This window comes from Notothenia rossii, assembly GCF_949606895.1.
Source record: "Notothenia rossii genome assembly, chromosome: 3".
In the NCBI taxonomy this organism is placed as follows: domain Eukaryota; kingdom Metazoa; phylum Chordata; class Actinopteri; order Perciformes; family Nototheniidae; genus Notothenia; species Notothenia rossii.
In genome coordinates, this window is record NC_136901.1 from 32163784 (window position 1) to 32185880 (window position 22097).

The 22097-nt window shown below is 40.8% G+C and overlaps 2 protein-coding genes across 7 annotated transcripts; both read left to right on the top strand.

Moving 5' to 3' along the window:
• The first annotated feature begins 1613 nt into the window (after window positions 1-1613).
• Window positions 1614-4318, top strand: LOC307033766 (uncharacterized protein). Of its 3 annotated transcripts, none has more exons than XM_079672351.1 (4): window positions 1614-1776; window positions 2183-2298; window positions 2589-2726; window positions 3283-4318. In XM_079672351.1, exon 4 carries the CDS (start codon window positions 3285-3287, stop codon window positions 3897-3899), a length of 615 nt encoding a protein of 204 aa, XP_079528477.1. In that variant the 5' UTR covers window positions 1614-1776; window positions 2183-2298; window positions 2589-2726; window positions 3283-3284; the 3' UTR covers window positions 3900-4318. The 3 variants fall into 3 exon arrangements, with proteins under 3 accessions (XP_079528477.1, XP_079528478.1, XP_079528479.1); XM_079672352.1 differs by having other exon boundaries at window positions 1617-1776; window positions 2151-2298; XM_079672353.1 differs by lacking the exons at window positions 1614-1776; window positions 2183-2298 and adding an exon at window positions 2306-2490.
• A 957-nt stretch (window positions 4319-5275) lies between these two features.
• dtx4a (deltex 4, E3 ubiquitin ligase a) lies at window positions 5276-20551 on the top strand. Of its 4 annotated transcripts, none has more exons than XM_079672348.1 (9): window positions 5276-5550; window positions 6096-6310; window positions 7768-8944; window positions 16123-16184; window positions 16580-16741; window positions 16852-16913; window positions 17035-17355; window positions 17451-17540; window positions 18956-20551. In XM_079672348.1, the coding sequence occupies exons 2-9, from the start codon at window positions 6103-6105 to the stop codon at window positions 19184-19186; spliced, it is 2313 nt and encodes a 770-aa protein (XP_079528474.1). In that variant the 5' UTR covers window positions 5276-5550; window positions 6096-6102; the 3' UTR covers window positions 19187-20551. The 4 variants fall into 4 exon arrangements, with proteins under 4 accessions (XP_079528474.1, XP_079528473.1, XP_079528476.1 ...); XM_079672347.1 differs by lacking the exon at window positions 5276-5550 and adding an exon at window positions 5559-5892; XM_079672350.1 differs by lacking the exon at window positions 5276-5550 and adding an exon at window positions 7572-7654 and having other exon boundaries at window positions 6171-6310.
• Window positions 20552-22097: the final 1546 nt, after the last annotated feature.

A 22097-nucleotide genomic window follows, 5' to 3' on the forward strand; every position in this document is an offset into this window, starting at 1 on the left:
TGTGGGTTGTTTCTACTTCTAGTCTGCATAGCATACTCGATTATATGTTGCAAATCCTTAGATAGATAGATAGGTACTTGATTGATCCCAATTTGGGAAATGTTTGCGTTGTAGCAGCATCAAAAACACAAGGCAATGTACATAAGAGAAATTAAGACACAAGAAATAAACAGTGCAACATATTTCAGAAATAGAAATAAAATAGCATTACAAATTCAAAAAGTTAAAGAGTATAAAATAAAAAATATGTACATGTGGAAAATATACAAGTGTAAATACAAAGGTCCAGTAACAGATATAATGCAGGATATTATTGTTCAAGAAAGGATTGTTCAAAATGAAATAGAATATGGATGTAAAATGTACAGTGGGAGTTAAAGTCCATTAATCAAGAGTTGGGCATCTAAACAACAATCAAACTGAGTGTGATCAACCAAGAAAGAAGAACAGAATATCGCATCACAGACCTGTTGCATGAAAGGCTGGCAGTATGGAACAACTTAAGGTCAACTAAAAGCACGATAGAGCAGGTCTGACAGAACGGAAATCAACTCGGCAGCGATGCAAAGTGATTTCTCGAGCGCCAAACCACCATAAGGCATACAGTGTTTGACGGTGGTTTCGTGAACAATGGTGACACTGCAATCCAGATTTTGGCGGTAATGCAACTGAACAATCACTCAGAGAATTTAGTCACGTCTCAAAACCTGTTGAGGTGTGAGAGTCGCTGCGATATATATTGGTTTCTTATGTATTGTACAAACACTGTTGGAAATTGTCTGAACCTATTATAATCAAACCACCATTTTCTTTGCAAAATTATAGATATGAAGGCAAAACTATCCATTTTTTAAAGACAAGAAGACACCAAACAATGGGTAAATTGAAAAGAAAATCAAGATAAGGCATCTTAATTAGCCTTAAAATTGCAAAAATAGTTGATAACACATTATGATTGATCTGTTAGATGTTCTCATGTAGGGTGATACAGTGTGAAATGACTGTACGTGTAGGGGCTGAAAACAGGATGTGGCTTGTTTCACATTTCTAAGTTGTGCGCAGTACTTTGGTAGGTCTAAAATTGGTAGTTTGTGATAATAACCTTCATATTTTTGGATAGAGATATCTAATCATTTTTACGATCATGCTTTAGTTTCTATGGTTTTCTTGGACTCATGTAACAATTTGAGACCCTTTTTCAGTGTAGTGTCAAAAGGTGAAAAGTTGAACTTTATATTTAAATTCAAATATCATCTTGACCCTATCTATCCTTTGTGGAGTTGAAGTGTTATTATTGGCAATACACTGACAAATGATTGTCCAAGATAACAATGTGCCACAGGAAATGACTATCATGTACATTTCCTGATGGTAAACTGGAATGACTTGACCTTTCTTAAACTACACTCGATATAATGTAACCTGCACCTGTGCTGCGAATTGAAAATAGCAACTTTACAAGGGAAAAATTCAAATATCTTTGTCTTCCTCTTTTTTCTTTACATGTTCTTATCTGGGCTTTCCACCACACCCTGCTTGATTTTTTGTATAATCTGTGTTCACATCCCCTTCAGCCTCCACCTACTCAAAGGGCTGCAGCAAGCGTTCTCCACCACATTTCATGCATCACCCCCTCTCTCTCTTTTTCTCGCTGTCACCTCCACACACCTACTAACACACATGCTGTCACGCAGTACAAAAGAACATTAAGTTGCACAAGTCAGTTTCCTACCATTGTACTGGCTGCACAAACTTAATCTTCTGCTCACAACCTGGGTAAGTGTAAAATTGTTTATTTCCTTCCTTTTTCAGATTTTGACCAGATCTTTCTTTTAGCTTCATGTTTTCTAATTTATTACCTTTTTATAGGAGTGCCTCATGTCTCCGTCTTTAATTGTACTTTATATATACTTATTTCTTGGTTTAGATACTTATATTTTATTTGATGCATACTTAAAAGTGGTTGTTTAATGAAAGTGATGATGGCATTCATTTACCGCCAATCTCAATTCCCTCATTCATTGTAGCTTTTATGTTAATTGCACTTAATTCAAATCATTATACTTATTATTTTTTGTTCAAACGAGATGTTGTAACACTTTGTTTCGGATCTTTATACCATGATTAAAAAAAGTTTCCTTTCACGGCAGACTGACTGATGCTGCTCAATAATCTTTGACAGGAAACCAACAACGCTGCGAGCGGTCTGCCAGCTTCCTGTCAGCCGAGACAACGCAGTACGACTTCTCATACACAGTCAAACAAGATAAAGACAATACTTCCTGTCACATCTCCAGGGTGCGTTCGTATTGCACATGTTAACCATTGGTGACTTTTCATCCAACATGGATTGTACATATATTTTTATAATGGTATCGAGATTTGATGTCACGTCTGAAAAAAAAGTACTTTTTGTTCAAATTGAGCAGCTGCCAAAATATAGTACCACCTCAGAGGGTATTTTTTAAGCAGAGCTTTTGGCAATTCTTGGTAATCTGTTTATTTTTTCAATTTGATCAATTAAAATGAACTGGATGGAGAATCTTGTCTGTTAAGTTGTTCTAAGGTTCTACTTTTCTTTTTTCTAGACCCTGAATATTCTTTTACAAATGGATCTCCTTCTGATGAACCATTAACAACTGCTTTGACACCCAAGGAGTTTGACTGCAACATTCTGACCCCAAGCCAGAAGGATTTTTCTACTCAAGAAAGAAAAGTATAAGGAGGTACAGTATATTTCAAAATCTATTCTTCCCAAGTTTTGTCGGAATAAAGTTTGATAACTTACTTATTGTTGCTTGAAATCTGCATTGGCTGGCATCAGCCACCAGCCAAATACCCTTAGATAATACCCTTAATTGTTTGTATATGAACACTACATCTAAATGTATGCTAAAAAAACAACCAACAAATCGAAATAACTTAAAGATAGATTTGACCTTTTCACACTCACACTCTGTAACCCTAATATGAAGCTACAGGCTAGCTGGCTGCGCAAAAACTGAAATGTAAAAACAACAATTTTTTGTTTTTTATTGGCGATAATACTTTCAAGTCTGTGCACAGAGCAAAGCAAGCTGTTGCCATCTGTTTCAAGTATACATGTTATATATGCTAACTATAGTTACTTCAGCTACAAGAGAGTGACGTTAGAGACAAGAAAGCTCTTTTTCTAACTATATCTTCTAACCCAAGAGACAGTGACACTGCATAGAAAAACATTCATAGAAATTAATGAATCCCATGCTTGACCATTCCCTCTCTCTCTGTTCTCTCTGTCAGCCATGCCTGAAGGGGACCACAAAACGTCCACCCCGACTGTGCTGATCCTTTTTTTCTGCCTATTAGGCTTAATAGTATTGCTGGTCCTCTTGTACAAGAAGTTGAACAGGGACGCCAATGGAGAATATACTGTGCGACGCATGGTGTATAAGGATGGAGGGGTCAGGGATCGTGTGAGAGGGACAGCGTTAGCTCTGGGGACACGTTTTGGGGTCCAACTGTGGCCTAAAAGTGATGATGACGGAGAAGAAATGCAGGATGTCCAAGTTGAGGAGGGACAGGTGGAGGACGGTGGTAGCCAGGAGAGTGACAGCGAGGGAGATGAGGAGGACGAGGAGGAAAATGATGAGCAGCGTGGTATGGCGAAGGAAAAAGATGGTGACACCTCAGATGATAACTCAAGTGTGGAGAGTTCTGAGGCAGAGGAGCAAGCCAGGCTAACGGGTCAGTCAGAGGCAAAGGGAGAGATAGAGGAGAAAGGGGATGATGGGGAAGGTAAAGGGGAAGCAAGTGGAGGGGCTGGATTGTTGGTAGATCTAAAGCAGTTCTCTGGAAGTGCAATCTGGTCTGAGGAAGAGGGAGGTGAGGGTAAGAACAGTGATATCACTGCACTGTGAGAACAGAATTTAAAACATTTAATACAAGAGAGGCTTGGGAAATTGTCCTTAGTAATGTCCCATAATTATCTGGTTAAATATATTTTCTATACATTTTATTTCCCAACATATAGGTTCTCTTTTTTACTAGGGAACATCTCTTGGATCCCTCTAAAAACATCCACACAAGTGTTTAATAGCTAAAAACCAATGAATTCCACCTGAAAATATACTGTATACATTGTCCTGATGTGGTCTTAATACCACTTACTTTTGAGGCATCAGATAGTATAAACGTTTACCTTTTATAAAGTAAAACTAGTCTGAAACTTTGTATTATTGTGTCAGCCAATAGCATGCTGTGTATTTGTTTATGTTTTTTGTATTGCTTTAAATGTTTTTTCCTGATTTTCAAAAAAATAAAAAACAGAAACCCATAATTTTGACTGTTTGTGTAGTTCTGAATCTAAAAAAGCCTTTATGGTATTTACCAAAAAACCCATGGAACTCAAGACGATTGATTTAAGACTCTTTCTTGGAACACTGTATTTGACAATGAATTGATTTAACGATCCACAGAAAATGTATCAAATGGTTACTTTTTTAGCAAAAAAAAAAAAGTGGCTCCAACTTCTCAGATAAGCACAGTGTTGCAAGTGATAAAACATATTTTTGGAGTTTTGGATGATTAATTGAGAATGCTAAATATCAACGATGTAAAACGACACTTACTTGCAGCCTCAAATGATTACTGTATTGAGTAGTTAAATTATTGCTGTCTATCAAAAGTAAATCATTAAAGTCATATAGGCTACATTGATAGTGGGATACAGCAAAAACTATACCATTAGGTCGGTTAATACACCTTGAAAAGGAACTAGATCCAGGGAAAGGCTACTATAAACTCAACCCCATTGACATACATTCAAATATTCGACTTACTTCTCTGTTTATTGAATATATTGAAGAGTAGTCTATAACAGTGTTGTTGTTACGGCGTACGCACCATAAATGCAAAAATACACATAATCATCCCTTAGAGAACAATATATACGATCTTGCTGCTCGGTGATTAACCAATGGGGATGTAGCTCAGTGGTAGAGCGCATGCTTCGCATGTATGAGGTCCCGGGTTCAATCCCCGGCATCTCCACTCCTTTTTTGTGGAAGATTCTTTCCTACTAAATATCTAACATGATGCAAAAAGGAAAGTTTAAATGTGCTTCAGCCTCCCATTAAAACAAACTAACAATACATATTTTCAACACGCAGTTCATATTTGTGATACAGTGAACAAAGTCTACGAGACACATTTGTGATTGGCCAGAAGGAGCACTTGGTCAAATCTGATTGGATGTTTGAGGACTTCGAGGAGAGGTGAGTGTGGGAGTGTTCACGCACACGAGTGCCAAACATTTATTTTTCACCGGCAAAATAATGTTCAGTGGTGGGTAAGAGCCTTTCTGTCGAGACATTAGGCATGAACCAATGAGTAAGCCCGAGTCAAAGTAAACACAACTGTAGTGACACATTATCAAAGCAATTATGTAACCAGAAATACGGGATTTTACTGAGACTGAAGACATTCGCCCAGTGACAGACAGATCATTTTTTAATAAAGCATCAAAACTGTTCTCCAAAGGAACGAATTGACTGGAGCCGATCTTACCCGGTAAATATGTCAGCTATTTGCTTTCAAGAATCTCTTCCTCCATCACAAATAGCACAGATTTGGTAAAACACATGTGCAACTTGCACTGCACGAACAGAGCCAGTCTGTCACTGTAACCTACTTCACGAGTGCCGCACCACCGTGAGCATCCAAGTTACATTTTCTCCTCTCACCCTAACTTGATTGTGCCGGAGAAATGATTTCAGTAGACGTCACTCATCTGCATAGGGAGTAAAATGCAACCATCCTGCTAGGCTTTTTGCGCCCTGAAACTCTCTGTACATTCGCCGTGTGATAAAAGGACCTACCATTGCTGCATAACCGAAACTACAAACATGGAAGGTACAGTTTGCATCAGTGTCATGCTAAAAATATACATTTATATCCATAGACACATCTGGGTTGCAAACTGTCCAAGATGGATGCAGCGCCGCTGTGCGCAGGGATGCACGGCGGAGCGTCAGCAGGGTGTCTTTAAATGCCCACCGACCCCGCGTTTAGCTTTATGCCTGCTTATTGTCAGTGTTATTTTTCTCCCTTTGCAGGAGTAGGATGTTACTAGCATCCGCCGTAGTGGTATGGGAATGGCTGAACGAGCACGGTCGCTGGCGGCCCTACAGCCCGGCTGTCTGTCATCACATCGAGGCAGTCATCCGGAGCGACCCGCGGTGTGGTAGTGTTGTCCTCGGCCAGGTGGACTCTCGCCTCTCGCCCTACATCATCGATTTGCATTCCATGCACCAGTTCCGACAAGACACAGGTGAGAAGCAGAGAGGAGAGCCACAGAGACGGAGGGTGTGACGGTGGAGCTGCATGGGCCTGAGGTAGAGGCCTTTTTATTGCTTATGTGTGTCTACCTCATCTTTGCAAGCCCATATGTTGATTCTGCTCCAGAAGTTGATGCCCTGGTGGGAGTGTTTTGCTGCAAAGTGCGGCTTATTTTTCCTGCAGCAATAACATCTAGTCATTATTGTTTTATTTGAGATTGATAGAAGCCTAGTTTCCTATGTTATTTTACATTTAAAAGACATTCTCTGTGTATTTGAGGTGTGAAGAGAGTCATTCTGGTAGGACCTGTGTGAGTTTGGATATGTCACCTAGGCCAGAGTAGGAGCTAAAATGTCCAGTCATTGCCACAGACACTGATTATTATTATTTTAAGGCGATCACTGTCTTTAATGGCAGAATATGGGCATAAAAGAGAAGCAAGCCCAGCAGTAAGGCAAACAGGGAATTGTCAGTTCTCAGATGTCTAACTTTGGCACACAACCCAACATCTCCCCTCTCTCTCAACATTAGCCGACAAAATCCTTTGTGAAGTTTGTTTTCCAAACCCAGCAGAAGCTCAACTAAGGGGAGTCAGGCATTGTGCCCTAGTCTAAATAGGAAACAGGGTGGAGGAGGAGAGACGGGGGACAAGGGTGGGGAAGAATTTCAGGAGTCTGAGGTCATTGATACAATGGGGTCGATGGGAGCAGATCTTATGAATGAGTGACTTTGTTGTCTGGTTAAATGTCAAAGCATACTATGCCACACATGGTACACATTCCAGTGAAGTGTTATATCTAATTATTTCACTGTGAGTTACATTATTTTTCCTAGTGGGCTTTGTGCTATATTTTTGATGGTATTTGAAATGCTTAACTATACAGTCAAATGTGTTGTATAGGGCTATGATATGTGTACAGTAAAATGCACTGCAAAGCTGCCTTGCCATCCCAGAAAGGTTTCCTATCTCGTTTTTAGATCCAAGCTCTCCCATCTTCGAGAAATCTTTGCGGTCCTTTATGTTTCAGACGCAGGATTTGATTTGTAAAGGCTTTACAGTATGTCCACTCTAGAGTTTCTCTGGACACCATGGGAAAGCAAACACAGCCAGCTTTGGGTCGGATCAAGGCTGCCAGCCAATCAGAATTCAGCACACCATGTGCTGTTACTAGGGGCAACCTGTTTGCCCAAATTCTTAGCAAGGAAACACAGACATGTTGAATTTGTTAAGGTTCCAATCTTCTTGTCCACAGTGAAAAAGGCCACTTCCTATTGCAACTACTTCTCATCACCAAGCATCATGAAAGTAGTTCAAGAAAGATGAGCAAACCTAATAGTTAGTTACACATTTATCACATTGAAATATCCAATTATGTTATTCCAATTGTCAAAAACTTTATACGTTGCTTAAATCTTATCCTTTGTTCTGACCCCCTCATTCTGCCCCAGGTACCCTTCGACCGGTACGACGTAGCTTCTACGACCCCACCTCGGCGCCTGGCCAGGGCTGGTTGTGGGAGTGGGAGAACGACGCTGGCAGTTGGACGGCGTACGACACGGAGGTGGGCATCGCCATCCAGGCCGCGCGCGACCGCCAGCAGCCCTGGCTGGACCTGGCGCCGCTGGGTTTCTGCTACCTCATTGACTTCGAAAGCATGACCCAAATCAACGGGCAGACGCAACGCTGCCGACGCATCCAGCGACGCTCAGACTTGGCGTACCCGCTGGTTGCCGGGCCCTTACCCAAATCCCACCATGCCTGGGGGCCCATGGCCATGCCCAACCATGGAGGACTGCTTGGGGTGGATGTATCCGGAGTGAGCATGGGGATCCGCATGAGCAACAGTGGGACTGGAAACGGGAGCGCGTACCCCAGTGGAGCGCTCCCTGCCTCCGCCATCACCTCTTTAGGACAGCCCTGCGCCTGTCAGCAGTGCATGCTGGTGCTGAGTGTCAAAGCGGGCGCCATGTCTGCTCACACTCTTGGGCGGAGACCTCCACAGACCAAGCCACCTAGTCCCAAAATGAGCTACCCCGTCCAAGCAGGGTCGTACTCACTCACTCTCCCTCGACCTCCTTCCCTGTCGCGGTCCTTCTCCCCCCACAGGACGTCCATAATTGGTGCGACAGGTGGCTACACTCTAGGTGGTATGGGTGGAGCAGGAGGTGTAGGGACGGTTGGTGGCGGTGGTTATGGCAGCGCCAGCTTCGGTTACGGAGGAGGCTTCACCCACTCTCTTTCCCTCCTCGGCTCAGCCACCGCCGCCCTCTCCCTCCACTCCACCCGCCCCCCTCCTCCACCTCTCCCCCCTCCTCCTCCTCCTCCTCCCCCGCCCTCCATCACACTCTCATCTTCTGCCACCTCAACCCCTCACCCTTCCACCTCGTCCTCCTTCTCTATTTTGAGCTCCGCCCCTACAGTGCCCTCCCTAGGTCCACCTCTCATCTCCACGGCCGCCTCCACCTGCACGCCATCACCTTCGGCCCGCGTCCTGGGCCCAGTGTCTTCATCTGGTGCCGCTGCCTGCGCGGCCCCCCTGCCCCCCCGGTCCAGCCTCGCCGGGCTGAGCCGACCTGCACTGCAGCGAATCGCCATGGCTCAGTCACGTGCCCTTATCGCCTCTGGGTGAGTACACAAAAACTGTAGTAGTAACATTAATTTACAGTCAAAATTATCCATCGTCCAAGGAAAGGACACCTCTGGTGATACCATGTACTTCCAATGGAGTATAGTAAAGAAAGCTTTATATTCCTACAAAAAGCACCCATCAAAAAATGTATACCTTTTCAGTTTAGGCCCATTCAATCCAGTGTCGTGCTAATTGACTGTAAGGCAATACTGTATGAGCTTGAGGTTTAAAGCTTCAACAATCAATATTTTCACATTCACAGCGGATCAAATAACTATGCGCAATTTTAAAATAGTTGCTCGTATGTATGTGAGAAATCCACTAGGAATTACCACTCATTTAATGCTTATGCTGAGAATAAGTGGCTTTGAAAAGACAACTGTCACTCTAACATGTTCAATATAGGGATCACATTTACTTATTTAACTTAAAAAGACAGACACAATTAATGACGGAAAAAGACGGAAATTACATCTCAACAGAGGCTACGTCCCTCATCCACATACAAGAAACTAAATGAGTCTAACTAAACCAGAAGTGTAAGACAATGAATTTAGACAGGACTTTCTAATTAGTTTGAAGTCCTCATTAAACAGTGTCTGATATCAGCGCTCATTAGCATTCATGAGCCTTTCATCTTGGTAACAAAGTCCAATCAGGGTAGTTCATTCCCAGGAAAAACAATGAGGAACATTCACACTGTACAAGCCAGGCTCTTACAAGCATTTCCCGTTCCAGACATTTATCATGCAAGCTCTTAATGATGGGTTTGTTTTACAAGCAAACACTCTCATGCATTCACATAATATGCATAGTTCTTTTATGGTTTTCATGCAAACAATTTGTACCCCGGGCCCGGGGCCTCAACAAATCTAAAAGAGGCTCGGAATGCTTTGTGGTTATGTGTGTGTAAGCACTTTAGTGGCTAATCGTAGCCATCAGTATTGACCGGGAACAGGTTTACCGAGTTATCTGGATAGCTTTGCTGCATACATTTTGAAATCTAAAACATTTCCTGATGGAAATTAATACTGCGGTTTTATTTACAAGATCACATCTGGAAGAGGTCCGTAACATCTGGGATGTCTCCATTGTTATGGAATTCTTGATATTTCTATCTGTGGTCTGGAGTCTTTTGAGATATTTATAATAATTGTACTTCATAGTAATAATAAAGTGCTTAAAGGGGGATTTTATTCATCGGGAATTATGTTGAAGTTTTGGCAATAGATGCATCATATTGTGTTATTGTTGTTCTCCTTAGCGAAATATCCAATTGACACACACTTTAAGACCTGTTTATCTCTGTCCACTTGAAATGTAAGTTTCAGACAACGCGTTCGTAAATCCGTGACTTGCTGATATCACAACGAGTTTGGAAGCGAATATGCATTTTATTGGTGTTAATGAATTAAATAAAGGAAGCCACAGTATCCTGGTGTCAATGCCAGAGGGCGCTGATTAGCAAGACATCTGTGGTCAGCATTGTAAACCGGGTTTCCCAGAAGCGTTTTGGACAAACTTCATTATTTTACCATTTCTTTCTGTTTTGCTTGTGGTTCTTTTCTGACATCTTGTTTTGAGCAAATCAAAATGTCACCGGATTCCAAATATAGCCTTTCTTTTTATAACAATCATTGAAGTCTCACTGAAAGAGATTTTTCTTGGGTGCTCTAGATTTCACTTGTTATGCATTTGTCTCAAATATACCATGCAAGAATGTTATATACTCTCACGCATAACTTACACTGCCGCCGGGATAATTGGTTCTCCTCACATTGAACCTCGCAGAGCTTAACAATAAGGTCATCACACGCAATGCAACCTCAGAACAGGACAAAACACACCCACTCAAAAACCACCTTACTGGAAATTGACCTGCGATTTTATATTTTCCATATCCAAGAAATTCCCTCTGCAGGTATGAATGAACCTGTTGGAAATGTGGTCAATAGGGATGTACCCAAATGCCTAAAGTTGTTAATTATTATCATAAGTATTCATATTTTGTAGTTGTTGCTATTACTTATTATTATTATTATAAAAAAGTGTTTTTCTCGCCCTCTACTTCTAACAGCTGACAGTTCCCAGCTGGATTTATTTTTGACCGTAAATATAGAAATAAAGCTTACAAAACATGTATTTCCGAGATGTAAACTATGCAAGCAAAGCATACAAATAGGCCAGCTTGATTCTTTCCAAACTTAAGCAATATCAGCAATAAGTTCAAATTCCCCCAGTTAGGGTTAGTGAGTGGGGGTGGGTTTCAGACTGACTTTTTATAAAGCTAAGTTGGTTTGGGTTAGCACAGTATGTGACAATACATTAAAGGTCCCGTGTCATGGCCATTTCCACTGATCATAATTCCATTGTTGAGGTATACTAGAATAGATTTATATAGTGCAATCCAAAATCACTTTGGTTTCTCATACAGCATCTCTGTAAACTACGTGTATTCACTGAATTTCACTCTGCCTTTAACGGCTCGTTGTAGCTCCAATAGCTCCAGCCCCCACCCTCCCTGTGAGCACAGTGTGCTCTGATTGGTCGGGACGTTGTGAATCGCGCTGAGCTCCGTGGAGGTGTGGTTTCCTTGTTTAGCGACAGCGAAACACAGCCGAACTCATCCTGAGCACACACAAAGTCACAGCCGAAGTAAAAACAATAAGTGTGGCTTGATGTTGAGTAAGAGAAAGGTTGATAAACGCTGTGAGAATGGGTCTGCAGAGAGAATTCCGCCGCGATCCCAACTGTCTGTTATCAGCCTGCAGCTAGGGAGGAGAGATCAGCAGAGCTGCCTGCACTGAGTGTGTGTGTGAGGAAGTCCGTGGATTGGTCAATTTGGACCAATCAGCGGGGGATTAATGTAACGGCTCCGCGGACGTAACGTAACGGCTCCACGGATTGGTCCATTTGGTTCCGGGTAACTCATGACATCATGCGGTACCCGGAAGAATCAATGGACAGTGACATATCTCCAACGAGGCGTTTTGGGGAGGTATTTTCTGTGTTTGAGTTTTACTCGCTACAGGGTGTACTTTGAGGGTTTTGACTCTGCAGACCGTTTACATGCATAAAAACCTTCATAACACACAAGGGGATGGATAATAACCGGAAAAGCATGACATGGGACTTTTAAAATAAATATTATATTGCAAAATTCAACCAACATTATGCCTGAAAAAACCATGATTATTATGTTGGAAAACTGTACCCAACTTAATTGGACCTTTGGTCAGGGCACACAATTAGCAACATTCATTGGTCTAATAATGGTTAGTAGTTTACTTACCAGCTAAAGTTTTTGGGCTGGTAAGTAAACTACTACTACTACTACTACTACTTTTTATGCGTATCTTTCGAGAGAGTGGTTAAATATAAAAACAGTCTCTAGCCAATTTGTCCTACGTAGATAAGTAACCGTAATAAGCTAGAATACTACATATGACTAATGAGTTAGATTGTTTAAAATTGAAGTGTTTTCCGAAGGTGCCACAGAATACCACAGCGACTAAAGTTTCCTGCTATGCAGAGTTTTCGTTAGAATTTCTTTTGCTGGTCAACATGTCCGTTTAAATCTTCCGGACAAAATGAGAAAAGTGCCGGTAAAAGGTTTCCTTTGTAATTTATTCAGCTTTAAAACAAATTGATATGATTCTATATTAAACAAACTAATTATAGTAGATTAACTACATCATTCAAAAGTGTACAGTAACTTATAATAAAACGGGAATAATAAACGGAGCGCTTTCTGCCTCTCCTGACAGCCCGTCAGTATCATGGAGCTCGCTGAGTAAGGAGTGACCCGACAGTAAAACTAAACATAGCCTATCTTCTATAACTAGTTACGGTAGTTTGAGAGGTAATCAAAATATCTACGTGTGATATTCTAACCTGAAGTGTGTGTGTTGCTCCGCTCATTGCTGCAGGTGATCATGCAGAGCTGCGTGTCGACTCGTCAGCAGCAGCTGATCTCTTTCTCCCTTCAGATTAGACTTCACTCGCGTTTATGTCTATCGATCAGATCTAGCTAGTTCTAGCTAATAATATGACTACCTGCTTATTAAAAGATACCTAACCAATAAGCGTCACTATGCAATCAGGTGAGGCCGCAAAGTATAGCGCAGCATTATGCATTTGTTTACATGCCCACCGGAACCCTGAGGCATGACCAACAGATCAATCCATATGAAGTGTTAGACATTAGAATGGACTATTCTTGTCCGTCACATACTCTTCTTGTCTGTCACATAAGTGGTGCAACTGATTTGGTATTGTGATAAGGGGAAATTATTTTGGTCAAAGTCCGGTAACTACCGGCTAACGGAAACTCTGCTGCTATGATCCTCTCTCCCCTCACTGCACTGGGTTTGATGTCTACAACCGTGTGAGCGTGTTTATATGTGCATGTGTTTATATGTTGCCATATGCTGCAGCTTTATACCACAAGCAGTGAGGATCCAGGCTGCAGCGAGATAAGAGGATTAAAGATAGGTGGCCAATCAACACACCTCTTCTTTCTCATCCTTTCTCTACTTTTCCATAATTTCCCTTAAGTCTATTTTCATCGTATTGCTTACACTTACCTGCCCAACACACAGATGTTGGTTAATTAACGCTCAGGCTTGACCCAGTCAGGCAGCACCTCTTATTGACTTTGTAAGTCACGTTTGGCACGCACACAGGAAGCTAATACTACAGCTGGGACACAGTTTGTTGGTAAACAAACTGTGTCCCGGCTGTTATTAATTCAATGTAAGCAGGTTGCCAGGAACAGGAAGTGTACAGTTCAACAAGTCCCGACTGTTTCGCTACGTCATTGTTGCATCATCTTTAAGGACATCTTCCGGCCAGTGAAAACACTGGGCGCTGTGTCTGTGTTTGTTTATACCAGAACAAAAGGTGTCACCTTAAAGGCTAAACTTTAACTTCTAAGCCATGTCCTTATTTTTGACCAAGGTTAGGGTTATGGTTAGGATATCTTATGTTAGATTATGATCATTTTTTATCTGCCACCTAAATCTACCTTCGGGTCACCATAAATAAACTGAACCTATGACTATTGATCAAATGCCAAATAATATGTCAAAGCGTGAATTTTGAAATGTGCTTCCTTAAAAAACTCTGAATACTTTTTGTCTATTGTTTTTTTTATGTTTTAATCAGAACTGTTTAGTTCAATTAATTTACCACTAACAGGTGTGCATTTTACACTGAAGAAATTAAATATTGACTTTATTTAAATGTATAATGTCAACAGGTAGTTGAAAGCAATAAGTTGAACCTAATATTTTGAATTTAAACTTAATATCATTGCATTCAACTAACCTAATACAGTTATGTGTATTTTATTTACATAATACATTTATTTAAGTCAACATTTCAATTTTCATCATCTTATTTTACTCTTCTAGGATAAAAGGACGGGGAGGAAAAAAGGATGAGGCATTTTTTTATTCTTGTTTGAAATGCATGCTCAGTCTTTTCCTACATAATTTATTCTACCTATTTCATAAATCAAGAAGAAAGATGGAATGCCCCAAATAAAGTAACAGTAATGACGCAAAGTAGATTAAGAATAGATTGTGGGCTGTCCCATGAACGAGTTGTATGTGCCTTGTTTGAAAGCCTGGCAGTGTGACATGGTTGCCGACAGGTAATCCCTCCTGTGTCAGAGCCTGGAGTTTAGTCAACAGGAATAGAGGGATTAGCCCTATAAAGGGAGGAGGGAATCCTGACTCCGTCACACAAGCAGAGGAAGAGTGAGAGACAGAAACAGGCGTACTCACCATTCGAACAGGAGATTTAAAAGAGAGTGCCTGAGCGAGTCAAATACTGCAACAAGTGGTAATCTTGAGTTGGGGCATTCAAGCTGGAAAAATGACTATTATCAAAATTGTCAGACCGTGAGTATACTTCTGACTGATACATAATAATTGTAGCTGCGTCATGTTTTGTACACATGTGTTTTCTCGTTAATGAGCAGGGATGGAGCACAGCAGGGCTTGAGAGGGATTATTTGATTGAAGTCAGGCGATGTTTAAGGCTTTCTGAAAAACATGTATTCAACATTTCATTTAGATATATTTTTAGTTGGGGTTGTTTGAGTCACTCTCATACTTTATCACAGGCAGTGTATTATCAACTTTGGTGTTTCGGTTTCACCCAAGTCACACAACAACACTTACCAATTGAGACAAAGGTAAACCTTTGACATTACTGTTTTTATCAATGATCATTTGTGGGTTTGTAGAGAGCAAATAAGTATATTACGGCTATAGTAAGAAACTAGTATTCTTAGTATAGTACACATACACTGATAGATTTTTTTTCAGTTGCATAAAATACGTTATTCGGTAAGCCACTCAAAACTGTGGGCGTGCTGAGTAAGCAGTTGTGGCCGAAATACTCAGATCATGTACATAAAGTAAAATTAGAAATTGGCTACTAACTATGTTCTTAAGATACTCCATTACAAATCTTGAATTAAAAATGTCACTTGAGAAGAAGTAGTGACGTTTTATTATCCACAATAACATGTCATAACCTTTTAATTAGTACAATTTGCCTCTAAAATGTAGTAGGTTAGCATAAATTCTAAATACTCACGTAAAGAAGAAGTGTCAAAATAGCATTTAAGTACTATACTTGAGGAAGTGTCACTTACAGGTCCCTATTACGAGTTTAACCTTGTGCTTTTTTCTTTTTTAAAGCAAGCCAATTTCTTTATGAAATCAAAGCTGCTTCGATTAGTTTTGCCTTACAATTTTAGTGCCTTCATTCGTCTTGATAAAAAGAGCATCCTCGTTTGTGTTCTATTGCTGCTCCAGGGTTCTTGATCAGTTGTACCCAACGATAGCACATAGCAAAATAACTCATTTGACCACTGCTGTGTGTCTTTCCTAGCAGGAAGTCCTAAATGGAAGTTAAAGTACCCTATGTAAAGATGTGATGACTATTGTCTGTTGGTTTCTTTACATGACTCATCAAAAGATCCTTAGACTGATGATATGGGGTGGACTAAAAGCTAGCATATGCTGTGTGTCCTTCTGCCTGTTTACATGACTCATCAGATTGTACAGTCTTAAATCAGGGCTGAGGTTACTGGACCAGTTGCATGTCTGCTTTCAGTATGACCTGTCAAATAATATACGTTTGTTTTCTTGTGTTTCAGAGTGCCAACTGTTCCTGTAAAGAACCTGAACGGATCAAGCCCGGTACACCCTGCACTAGCAGGTACATATCATTTATTTTTCCTCATTATATTTAAATTGGTCTAAAATAAAGCTAAGGCATCTTAAAGTTAAAAGTTTTGGACTTCTCAGCTCTTTAAATAAATGTTTGTTTGTTTTTTAACTTGTGTAAAGTGATGTACTGCCACAGCTAATGATATTAAGACCCAAATGTAACTAGTAAATCCACTAAGAAGATGTCACGTGTATGGTTGACACATAAATATCTACATAAAGAGCTCATCATGCACTGGAAAAAGCACAATTTGTGTTGCACTGTTGGAGGAGCCTGGGACTTTAGCTTTTCTGTTCCTGTGCTGTAGCTTTTGTACATACAGCCTTTAAATCTTGGATCTTGAATCCAGTGTCTAACATGCCCCCTCTGCTGGCTGTACCCAGGCATTACAGGCATCCTTATGAGCGCTGCAGGACTTCCTGTCTGCCTGACCCGCCCTCCCAAGCTAGTGCTTCATCCTCCACCCGTCAGCAAAAGTGACATCAAGCCCATCCCCGGCCTGGGCCACTGCTGCCGCAAGACCACCAAGAAGCAGGCTCGAAAAGGTGGGTTTTATGATATAGACTGCTTGTGCTATTGCTTTTTTACATGTTTCATATCCATCGTGTGCATTTTGGCAATAAACACATCAACACACTCTGTTTCCGTATCATAGGAAAGACCCCTGAGGAGGTGGTGAAGAGGTACCTTCAGAAAGTCCGCAATCCCCCTGAGGAAGTGAGTTCTCCTTATTGCAGTTTTGTTTTCATTGGCTAAATATTAAAACACATGTATAAATCTGTCTGTATCAGATTTGACAAGTCATTTATCGTACTCGTCTCCCCCCCCCCCCCCTCAGGACTGCACCATCTGCATGGAGGCCCTGGCCGGACCCTCGGGCTACAAAGGCCCCGGGGTGGGGGGCATCTCCCGGGCCGAGTCGGTGGGCCGCCTGGCTCAGTGCGGTCACCAGTACCACCTCCAATGCCTTGTTGCTATGTACAACAATGGCAACAAGGACGGCAGCTTGCAGTGTCCCACCTGTAAGACCATCTACGGAGTCAAGACCGGCAACCAGCCCCCGGGCAAGATGGAGTACCACGTCATCCCCCACTCGCTTCCCGGCCACCCGGACTGCAAAACCATCCGGATAATTTACAACATCCCTCCTGGCATCCAGGTAAAGAATTACTCATGCTAACAGGACATTAGCTTCTGAATGGTGACTTGGTATTGGTTCAGGAACATGTGATGAACTTTGCTTTTGCTTTTTAGGGCCCCGAGCACCCGAATCCAGGCAAACCCTTCACTGCCCGCGGGTTCCCCAGACACTGCTACCTCCCTGACAGCGAGAAGGGACGCAGGGTAAATGAGAACTCCTCTATTCGTGGAAACAGCACACTTGTGGCTAGAAGTAGTGAGAACTCAAAGATGTCTGATGTTCAGTATGACAAAGTTATAAACTATAACACACAAGTTGAATATACTTGTCAATTTATTTAACATAAATTGTGAATAATGTAATCTATATTTACTCCACTTTACCAGGTGCCATAAGGTTTTCCAATATTGAACTATTCACATTTAAAATCCTCTAATACAGTGGTTCTCAAACATTTTCAATAATGTACCCCCTTTGAAAAGAAAATTCAGCCAAATACCCCCTGATCTGCGCAAAAAGGGGAAATATGCCTATAAAGAGGTACAGTAGCTACAGTGCTGCTGCACCATCGGTGTCTGATTTATTAAAACAACAACCTTGTAACTGCGAAATACTTAACTGCTACATTTCAAATGTTTACAATCCATCACTAAATTCATGGCAAACCAATGTTATCATCATGCAATAACACTAAGACGACATTAGTTGCATTGAACTGATCTTTTTAATAAGTTGTACTTACAATTTAGTGAGAAACATGGGAGGCAAACTGCAGTTATTACACTTCGCCTTTTGAAATATGTGTAACTCTGTTAATATAAAACACACACTGCTCAAACTTCGTTACTTTTCCTAAAATTGGTATATTTATTTATTGTTATGAGCATGGGATTTTGACCCCTCATATAAACATTATGCATATACTTTGCGGCTACACGCCGTTGCCAAGCAACACTTACTGTTAATTTGAGGTCCTTTGATAAGCAGGCAGTCATATAATTAACTAGAACTAGCTAGATCTGATATATTTGGACATAAACATGAGTGAAGTATAACCGGATGCGAGAGAGATCAGATCAGCTCATGGGATTAGCTGCTGCTGACGGAGAACACGCAGCTCTTCCGGATCAAAGCTCCGCCGCTGTGACGGACCGTTGAGCGGAGCAAAACACACAGTTAGACCTAACACACTGGAACAAGCTAAACTAGTTGGGTCACTTATTACAGGTTCTGCGAGCTGCACAAGACTGACCCGGCTGTCAGGAGAGGAAAAGAGAGAATCCCATTTATTTTTCCCATTTTATTATCCAGAATTACTGTAAACTTTTCAATAAAGTAGTTATCTACTATTAGTAGTTTGTTTAAATGTATTACTTGCATAATTTTTTTAACAATTTCCGACTGTTACACATTTTAAGATTCATAGGCTTTATTGTCACATGCACAATATCTACAATAGTAAGGAAGTAATACAGTACAGTAAAATAGTGAAAGTGACTCAATGGTGCAAGTAAAATGCACTTTTTAGGAATAAGACAATTGTGTACTTTTGGCAATTTTCCAAAGAAAAACATGCCTTTCAAACCGTAACACTGCCATTCTTTATCTCTTCGTCCAGGTGTTGAGGCTTCTCCTGGTAGCGTGGGACCGCCGGCTCATTTTCTCTGTGGGTACATCGAGCACCACGGGCGAGTCAGACACAGTCATCTGGAACGAGGTGCACCACAAGACGGAGTTCGGCTCCAACCTAACGGGCCACGGCTACCCCGACCCCGGCCACCTGGACAACGTTCTGGAGGAGCTCAAGGCCCAGGGCATCACGGAGGAGGAGTGCCTGTCCAGAGACTGAGCCCAGACATTCAAGATGCTGAAGGTCAAACAAACGATGCTGGGAAAGGATCCACAGCTGGACAGATTAACTATTTTCCAAATCTGATAACACAGAGACACTTTAACCACCAGAGATGGATAACAACTTCAAAAACTCTTTCTGAATTGGATCAAATTTGTCTTATGACTGCATGAGTCAGTTTCAATATGTGGGTTTTTCTTCTCCAGATGCAGTATTGGTGTCATCACTGCAGATTCAGTGAGACATTGGAGGCCACTGTGCACATACAGTCAGTGTTAGATAAAAAAAAACTGTCATTTATACTGTGAGACTTCATTTCAAGAATGTAACGACGACGTGTTTACCACCATTACTGCTGCTGCTACGTGGAACTGAAAGCAGGGGAAAGAAGTGGAGGTCTGTGCGTGTTTCAAGTGTTCGTCCACAAGCAGAAGATAAATATTTCAAGTGTATAACTGGATATCTGAGCATGACTATTTGCTGACCTCTAGTGGTACTTTTCCAGAACTACATTCCTTTTTAGCTTTGATTTGTATTGTTGTATATTATGAATACTTGATATATTATATGACATGGTTTCCATTCTATCATGTTTTTTATATTTTAATTTGACATTTTGTTTTATATGCCGTGTTTTCTTTGCATTGTTTTTTGGGTGTGGCGTTAGATAAGATTAACTGCTGGTGTACCAGAGTTTGCCTGACACTTTATATGCCATATACCAGTCCCCCCCGTTTCTTTAAAATAAAAATCAGTATTTTGTATTTGATATGTTCACAAACTGACATTCCTTAAGTGTTCTGCCCTGAGAGCATGGGTGCATTTAAAAGCTTTCTATGTCTTCTTGTATCTGCGTTAATGTTAAGGAGGAGGAAAGCTACTATGGATTAAATCCTTCCCCGCAGGAGGAGTAAATACCCAAAAAGCTAGGATTGGACGTCATGCTTGAGCTCAGACTTGCACAGAGCTTTCTACTTATATCATCAAAATGAACCGGAAAGCTTGTATCTGCTGTATTTTTGTGTAGGACACACACCAGCCTCAAATGCTCTTATCACTCTACAAAATGTGCTTATCAGTTGATTTATTCATATTCGGTCTTTGCAATGAGCAGGTGCAGAAGACTATCTGTTGTTGTGGATCCAGCTTTGGCCAACGTGGCTGTCAGTTTGCATTCGGTCTGTTATGGACCGGTTTATTATGAGGTACGATGAACGGGATGTACAACGGTGTGTTGACATACTGATGTCGGCCAACATTAAAAGCACTATACTTTATGATACTTTATGTATGCGCTGTACTGTATGTGTGTGTTTTATGTGCACAAATTTGCATTAAACGTTTTTCTAAGGTTCAAAGAGATATCAGAACTTTATACTGCTTCTTTTTATGTTAGGTTTATTAAATCATGTTTATTTAAGTCTAAATTGTGTGTACAATACAAAATCAATGTAAATGCTAAAACATTGATGTATAGAGCACGATCTGTTTGCTACCTATAGCAACAGAAAACAAAAGTGTATTGATTCGAAAAAGTTGCATTTCTTTGCATTGTCGAAGAATGGGTGTGCCATTTCTTCTCTTCAAAGTTACGTCGCCTTGCGTAAGAATATCGTATCCCATGAACACATCACAGGCACCAAACAACTCAGTGTTGCTAGAGTTGCAGCCATGTTCTCCCTATAGGTTCAGTGCTTTTTTAATTAATGTCTGTTTGCTAATTGCACTGATACGTTTGCTGTGAAAGCACATTTTAGATTGATGTAAGCCTTCGACACAGAGTTGTTTGGTTTAATAACTCTTTATGACGGCCTAAAGAGTGTCTGAAAGCCTCACAGAAACTAGGCTTTAGTAAAACCTACCGTATGGTAATAACTGTTGTATTCTTCATTAATATTCATCTGAAGATGAAATACATGACTGCAGAACCTGGTTACAGTATGCAGTGCAATGGGGCTCTTCAATTGAAAAATCACATGTGAGATGTTAAACATATGTTACACTATGTTTAAATACATGTAGCATCTTGCAGTATATAATTGAGATAATCCGTTGCCACTGATTCAAATACTTATAAAACGATAACAAATAATGTATTTATCAAATCATGGCAGGAATCTGAAGCTTTGTTATGCTTTTCTCATGTTCAGTTAAAAAGATATGGCCAAGACAAACTAGAAAATCTCTCATGGAAAAAATATCCTGGTTAGTTTTGTTGTAGAGTTACCTTTTACAATGTAAGATTATTTAAATTAGTTACTTCAGCTTTCAAGAAATGATCGTGCATGACCAGTTTATCTGTAGATTAGTCTGGCTCCTGGATTAGTTGTCCGGATTACTTGCAGCCTAATGAATGACAAAATGGAAGGAGATAATGAAGTGCAATTATAATGAACCCACAGAAGAGGATTTAGTCATGATATTGAAATAGACAATGGTTAGTATATGTCACTGTTTATTAAAAAAAATAGGCAATTAAGACTCCCAACATGTGTTTTCTAAGAAAATTTTAAAACATGTCTCTGCATATTTCAAACCTGCCCTGCTTAATTATGTGCTGCAACAAAAATAATATCCTACCTTCAGAAAGTCAAGGAGTAAATATGAACACATACCTCAAAGAAACAGGCTTTTACCTGCAAACTGAAGGCCAGTATGCAAAAACAAACACGCCAAAAAAAGCATTTTGCACCAACTTTCATTTGCCCTTCCATTTCTGTAACGGCGGAGCTTACCGTTTGTCTTAAGTGACAGATGTGATGGATTGGACAAAGCTGCCAATTTGTGGTATGAAAATGCACCGGCCGCCTGTCAGGTTAGTGAGGAGCAGATGGGTTAAGGGTCTTATCAGGCCAGAACTGAGTTAAGCCGGACTGACAGCAACTGCACTGATAAAGATGAAGCCAGG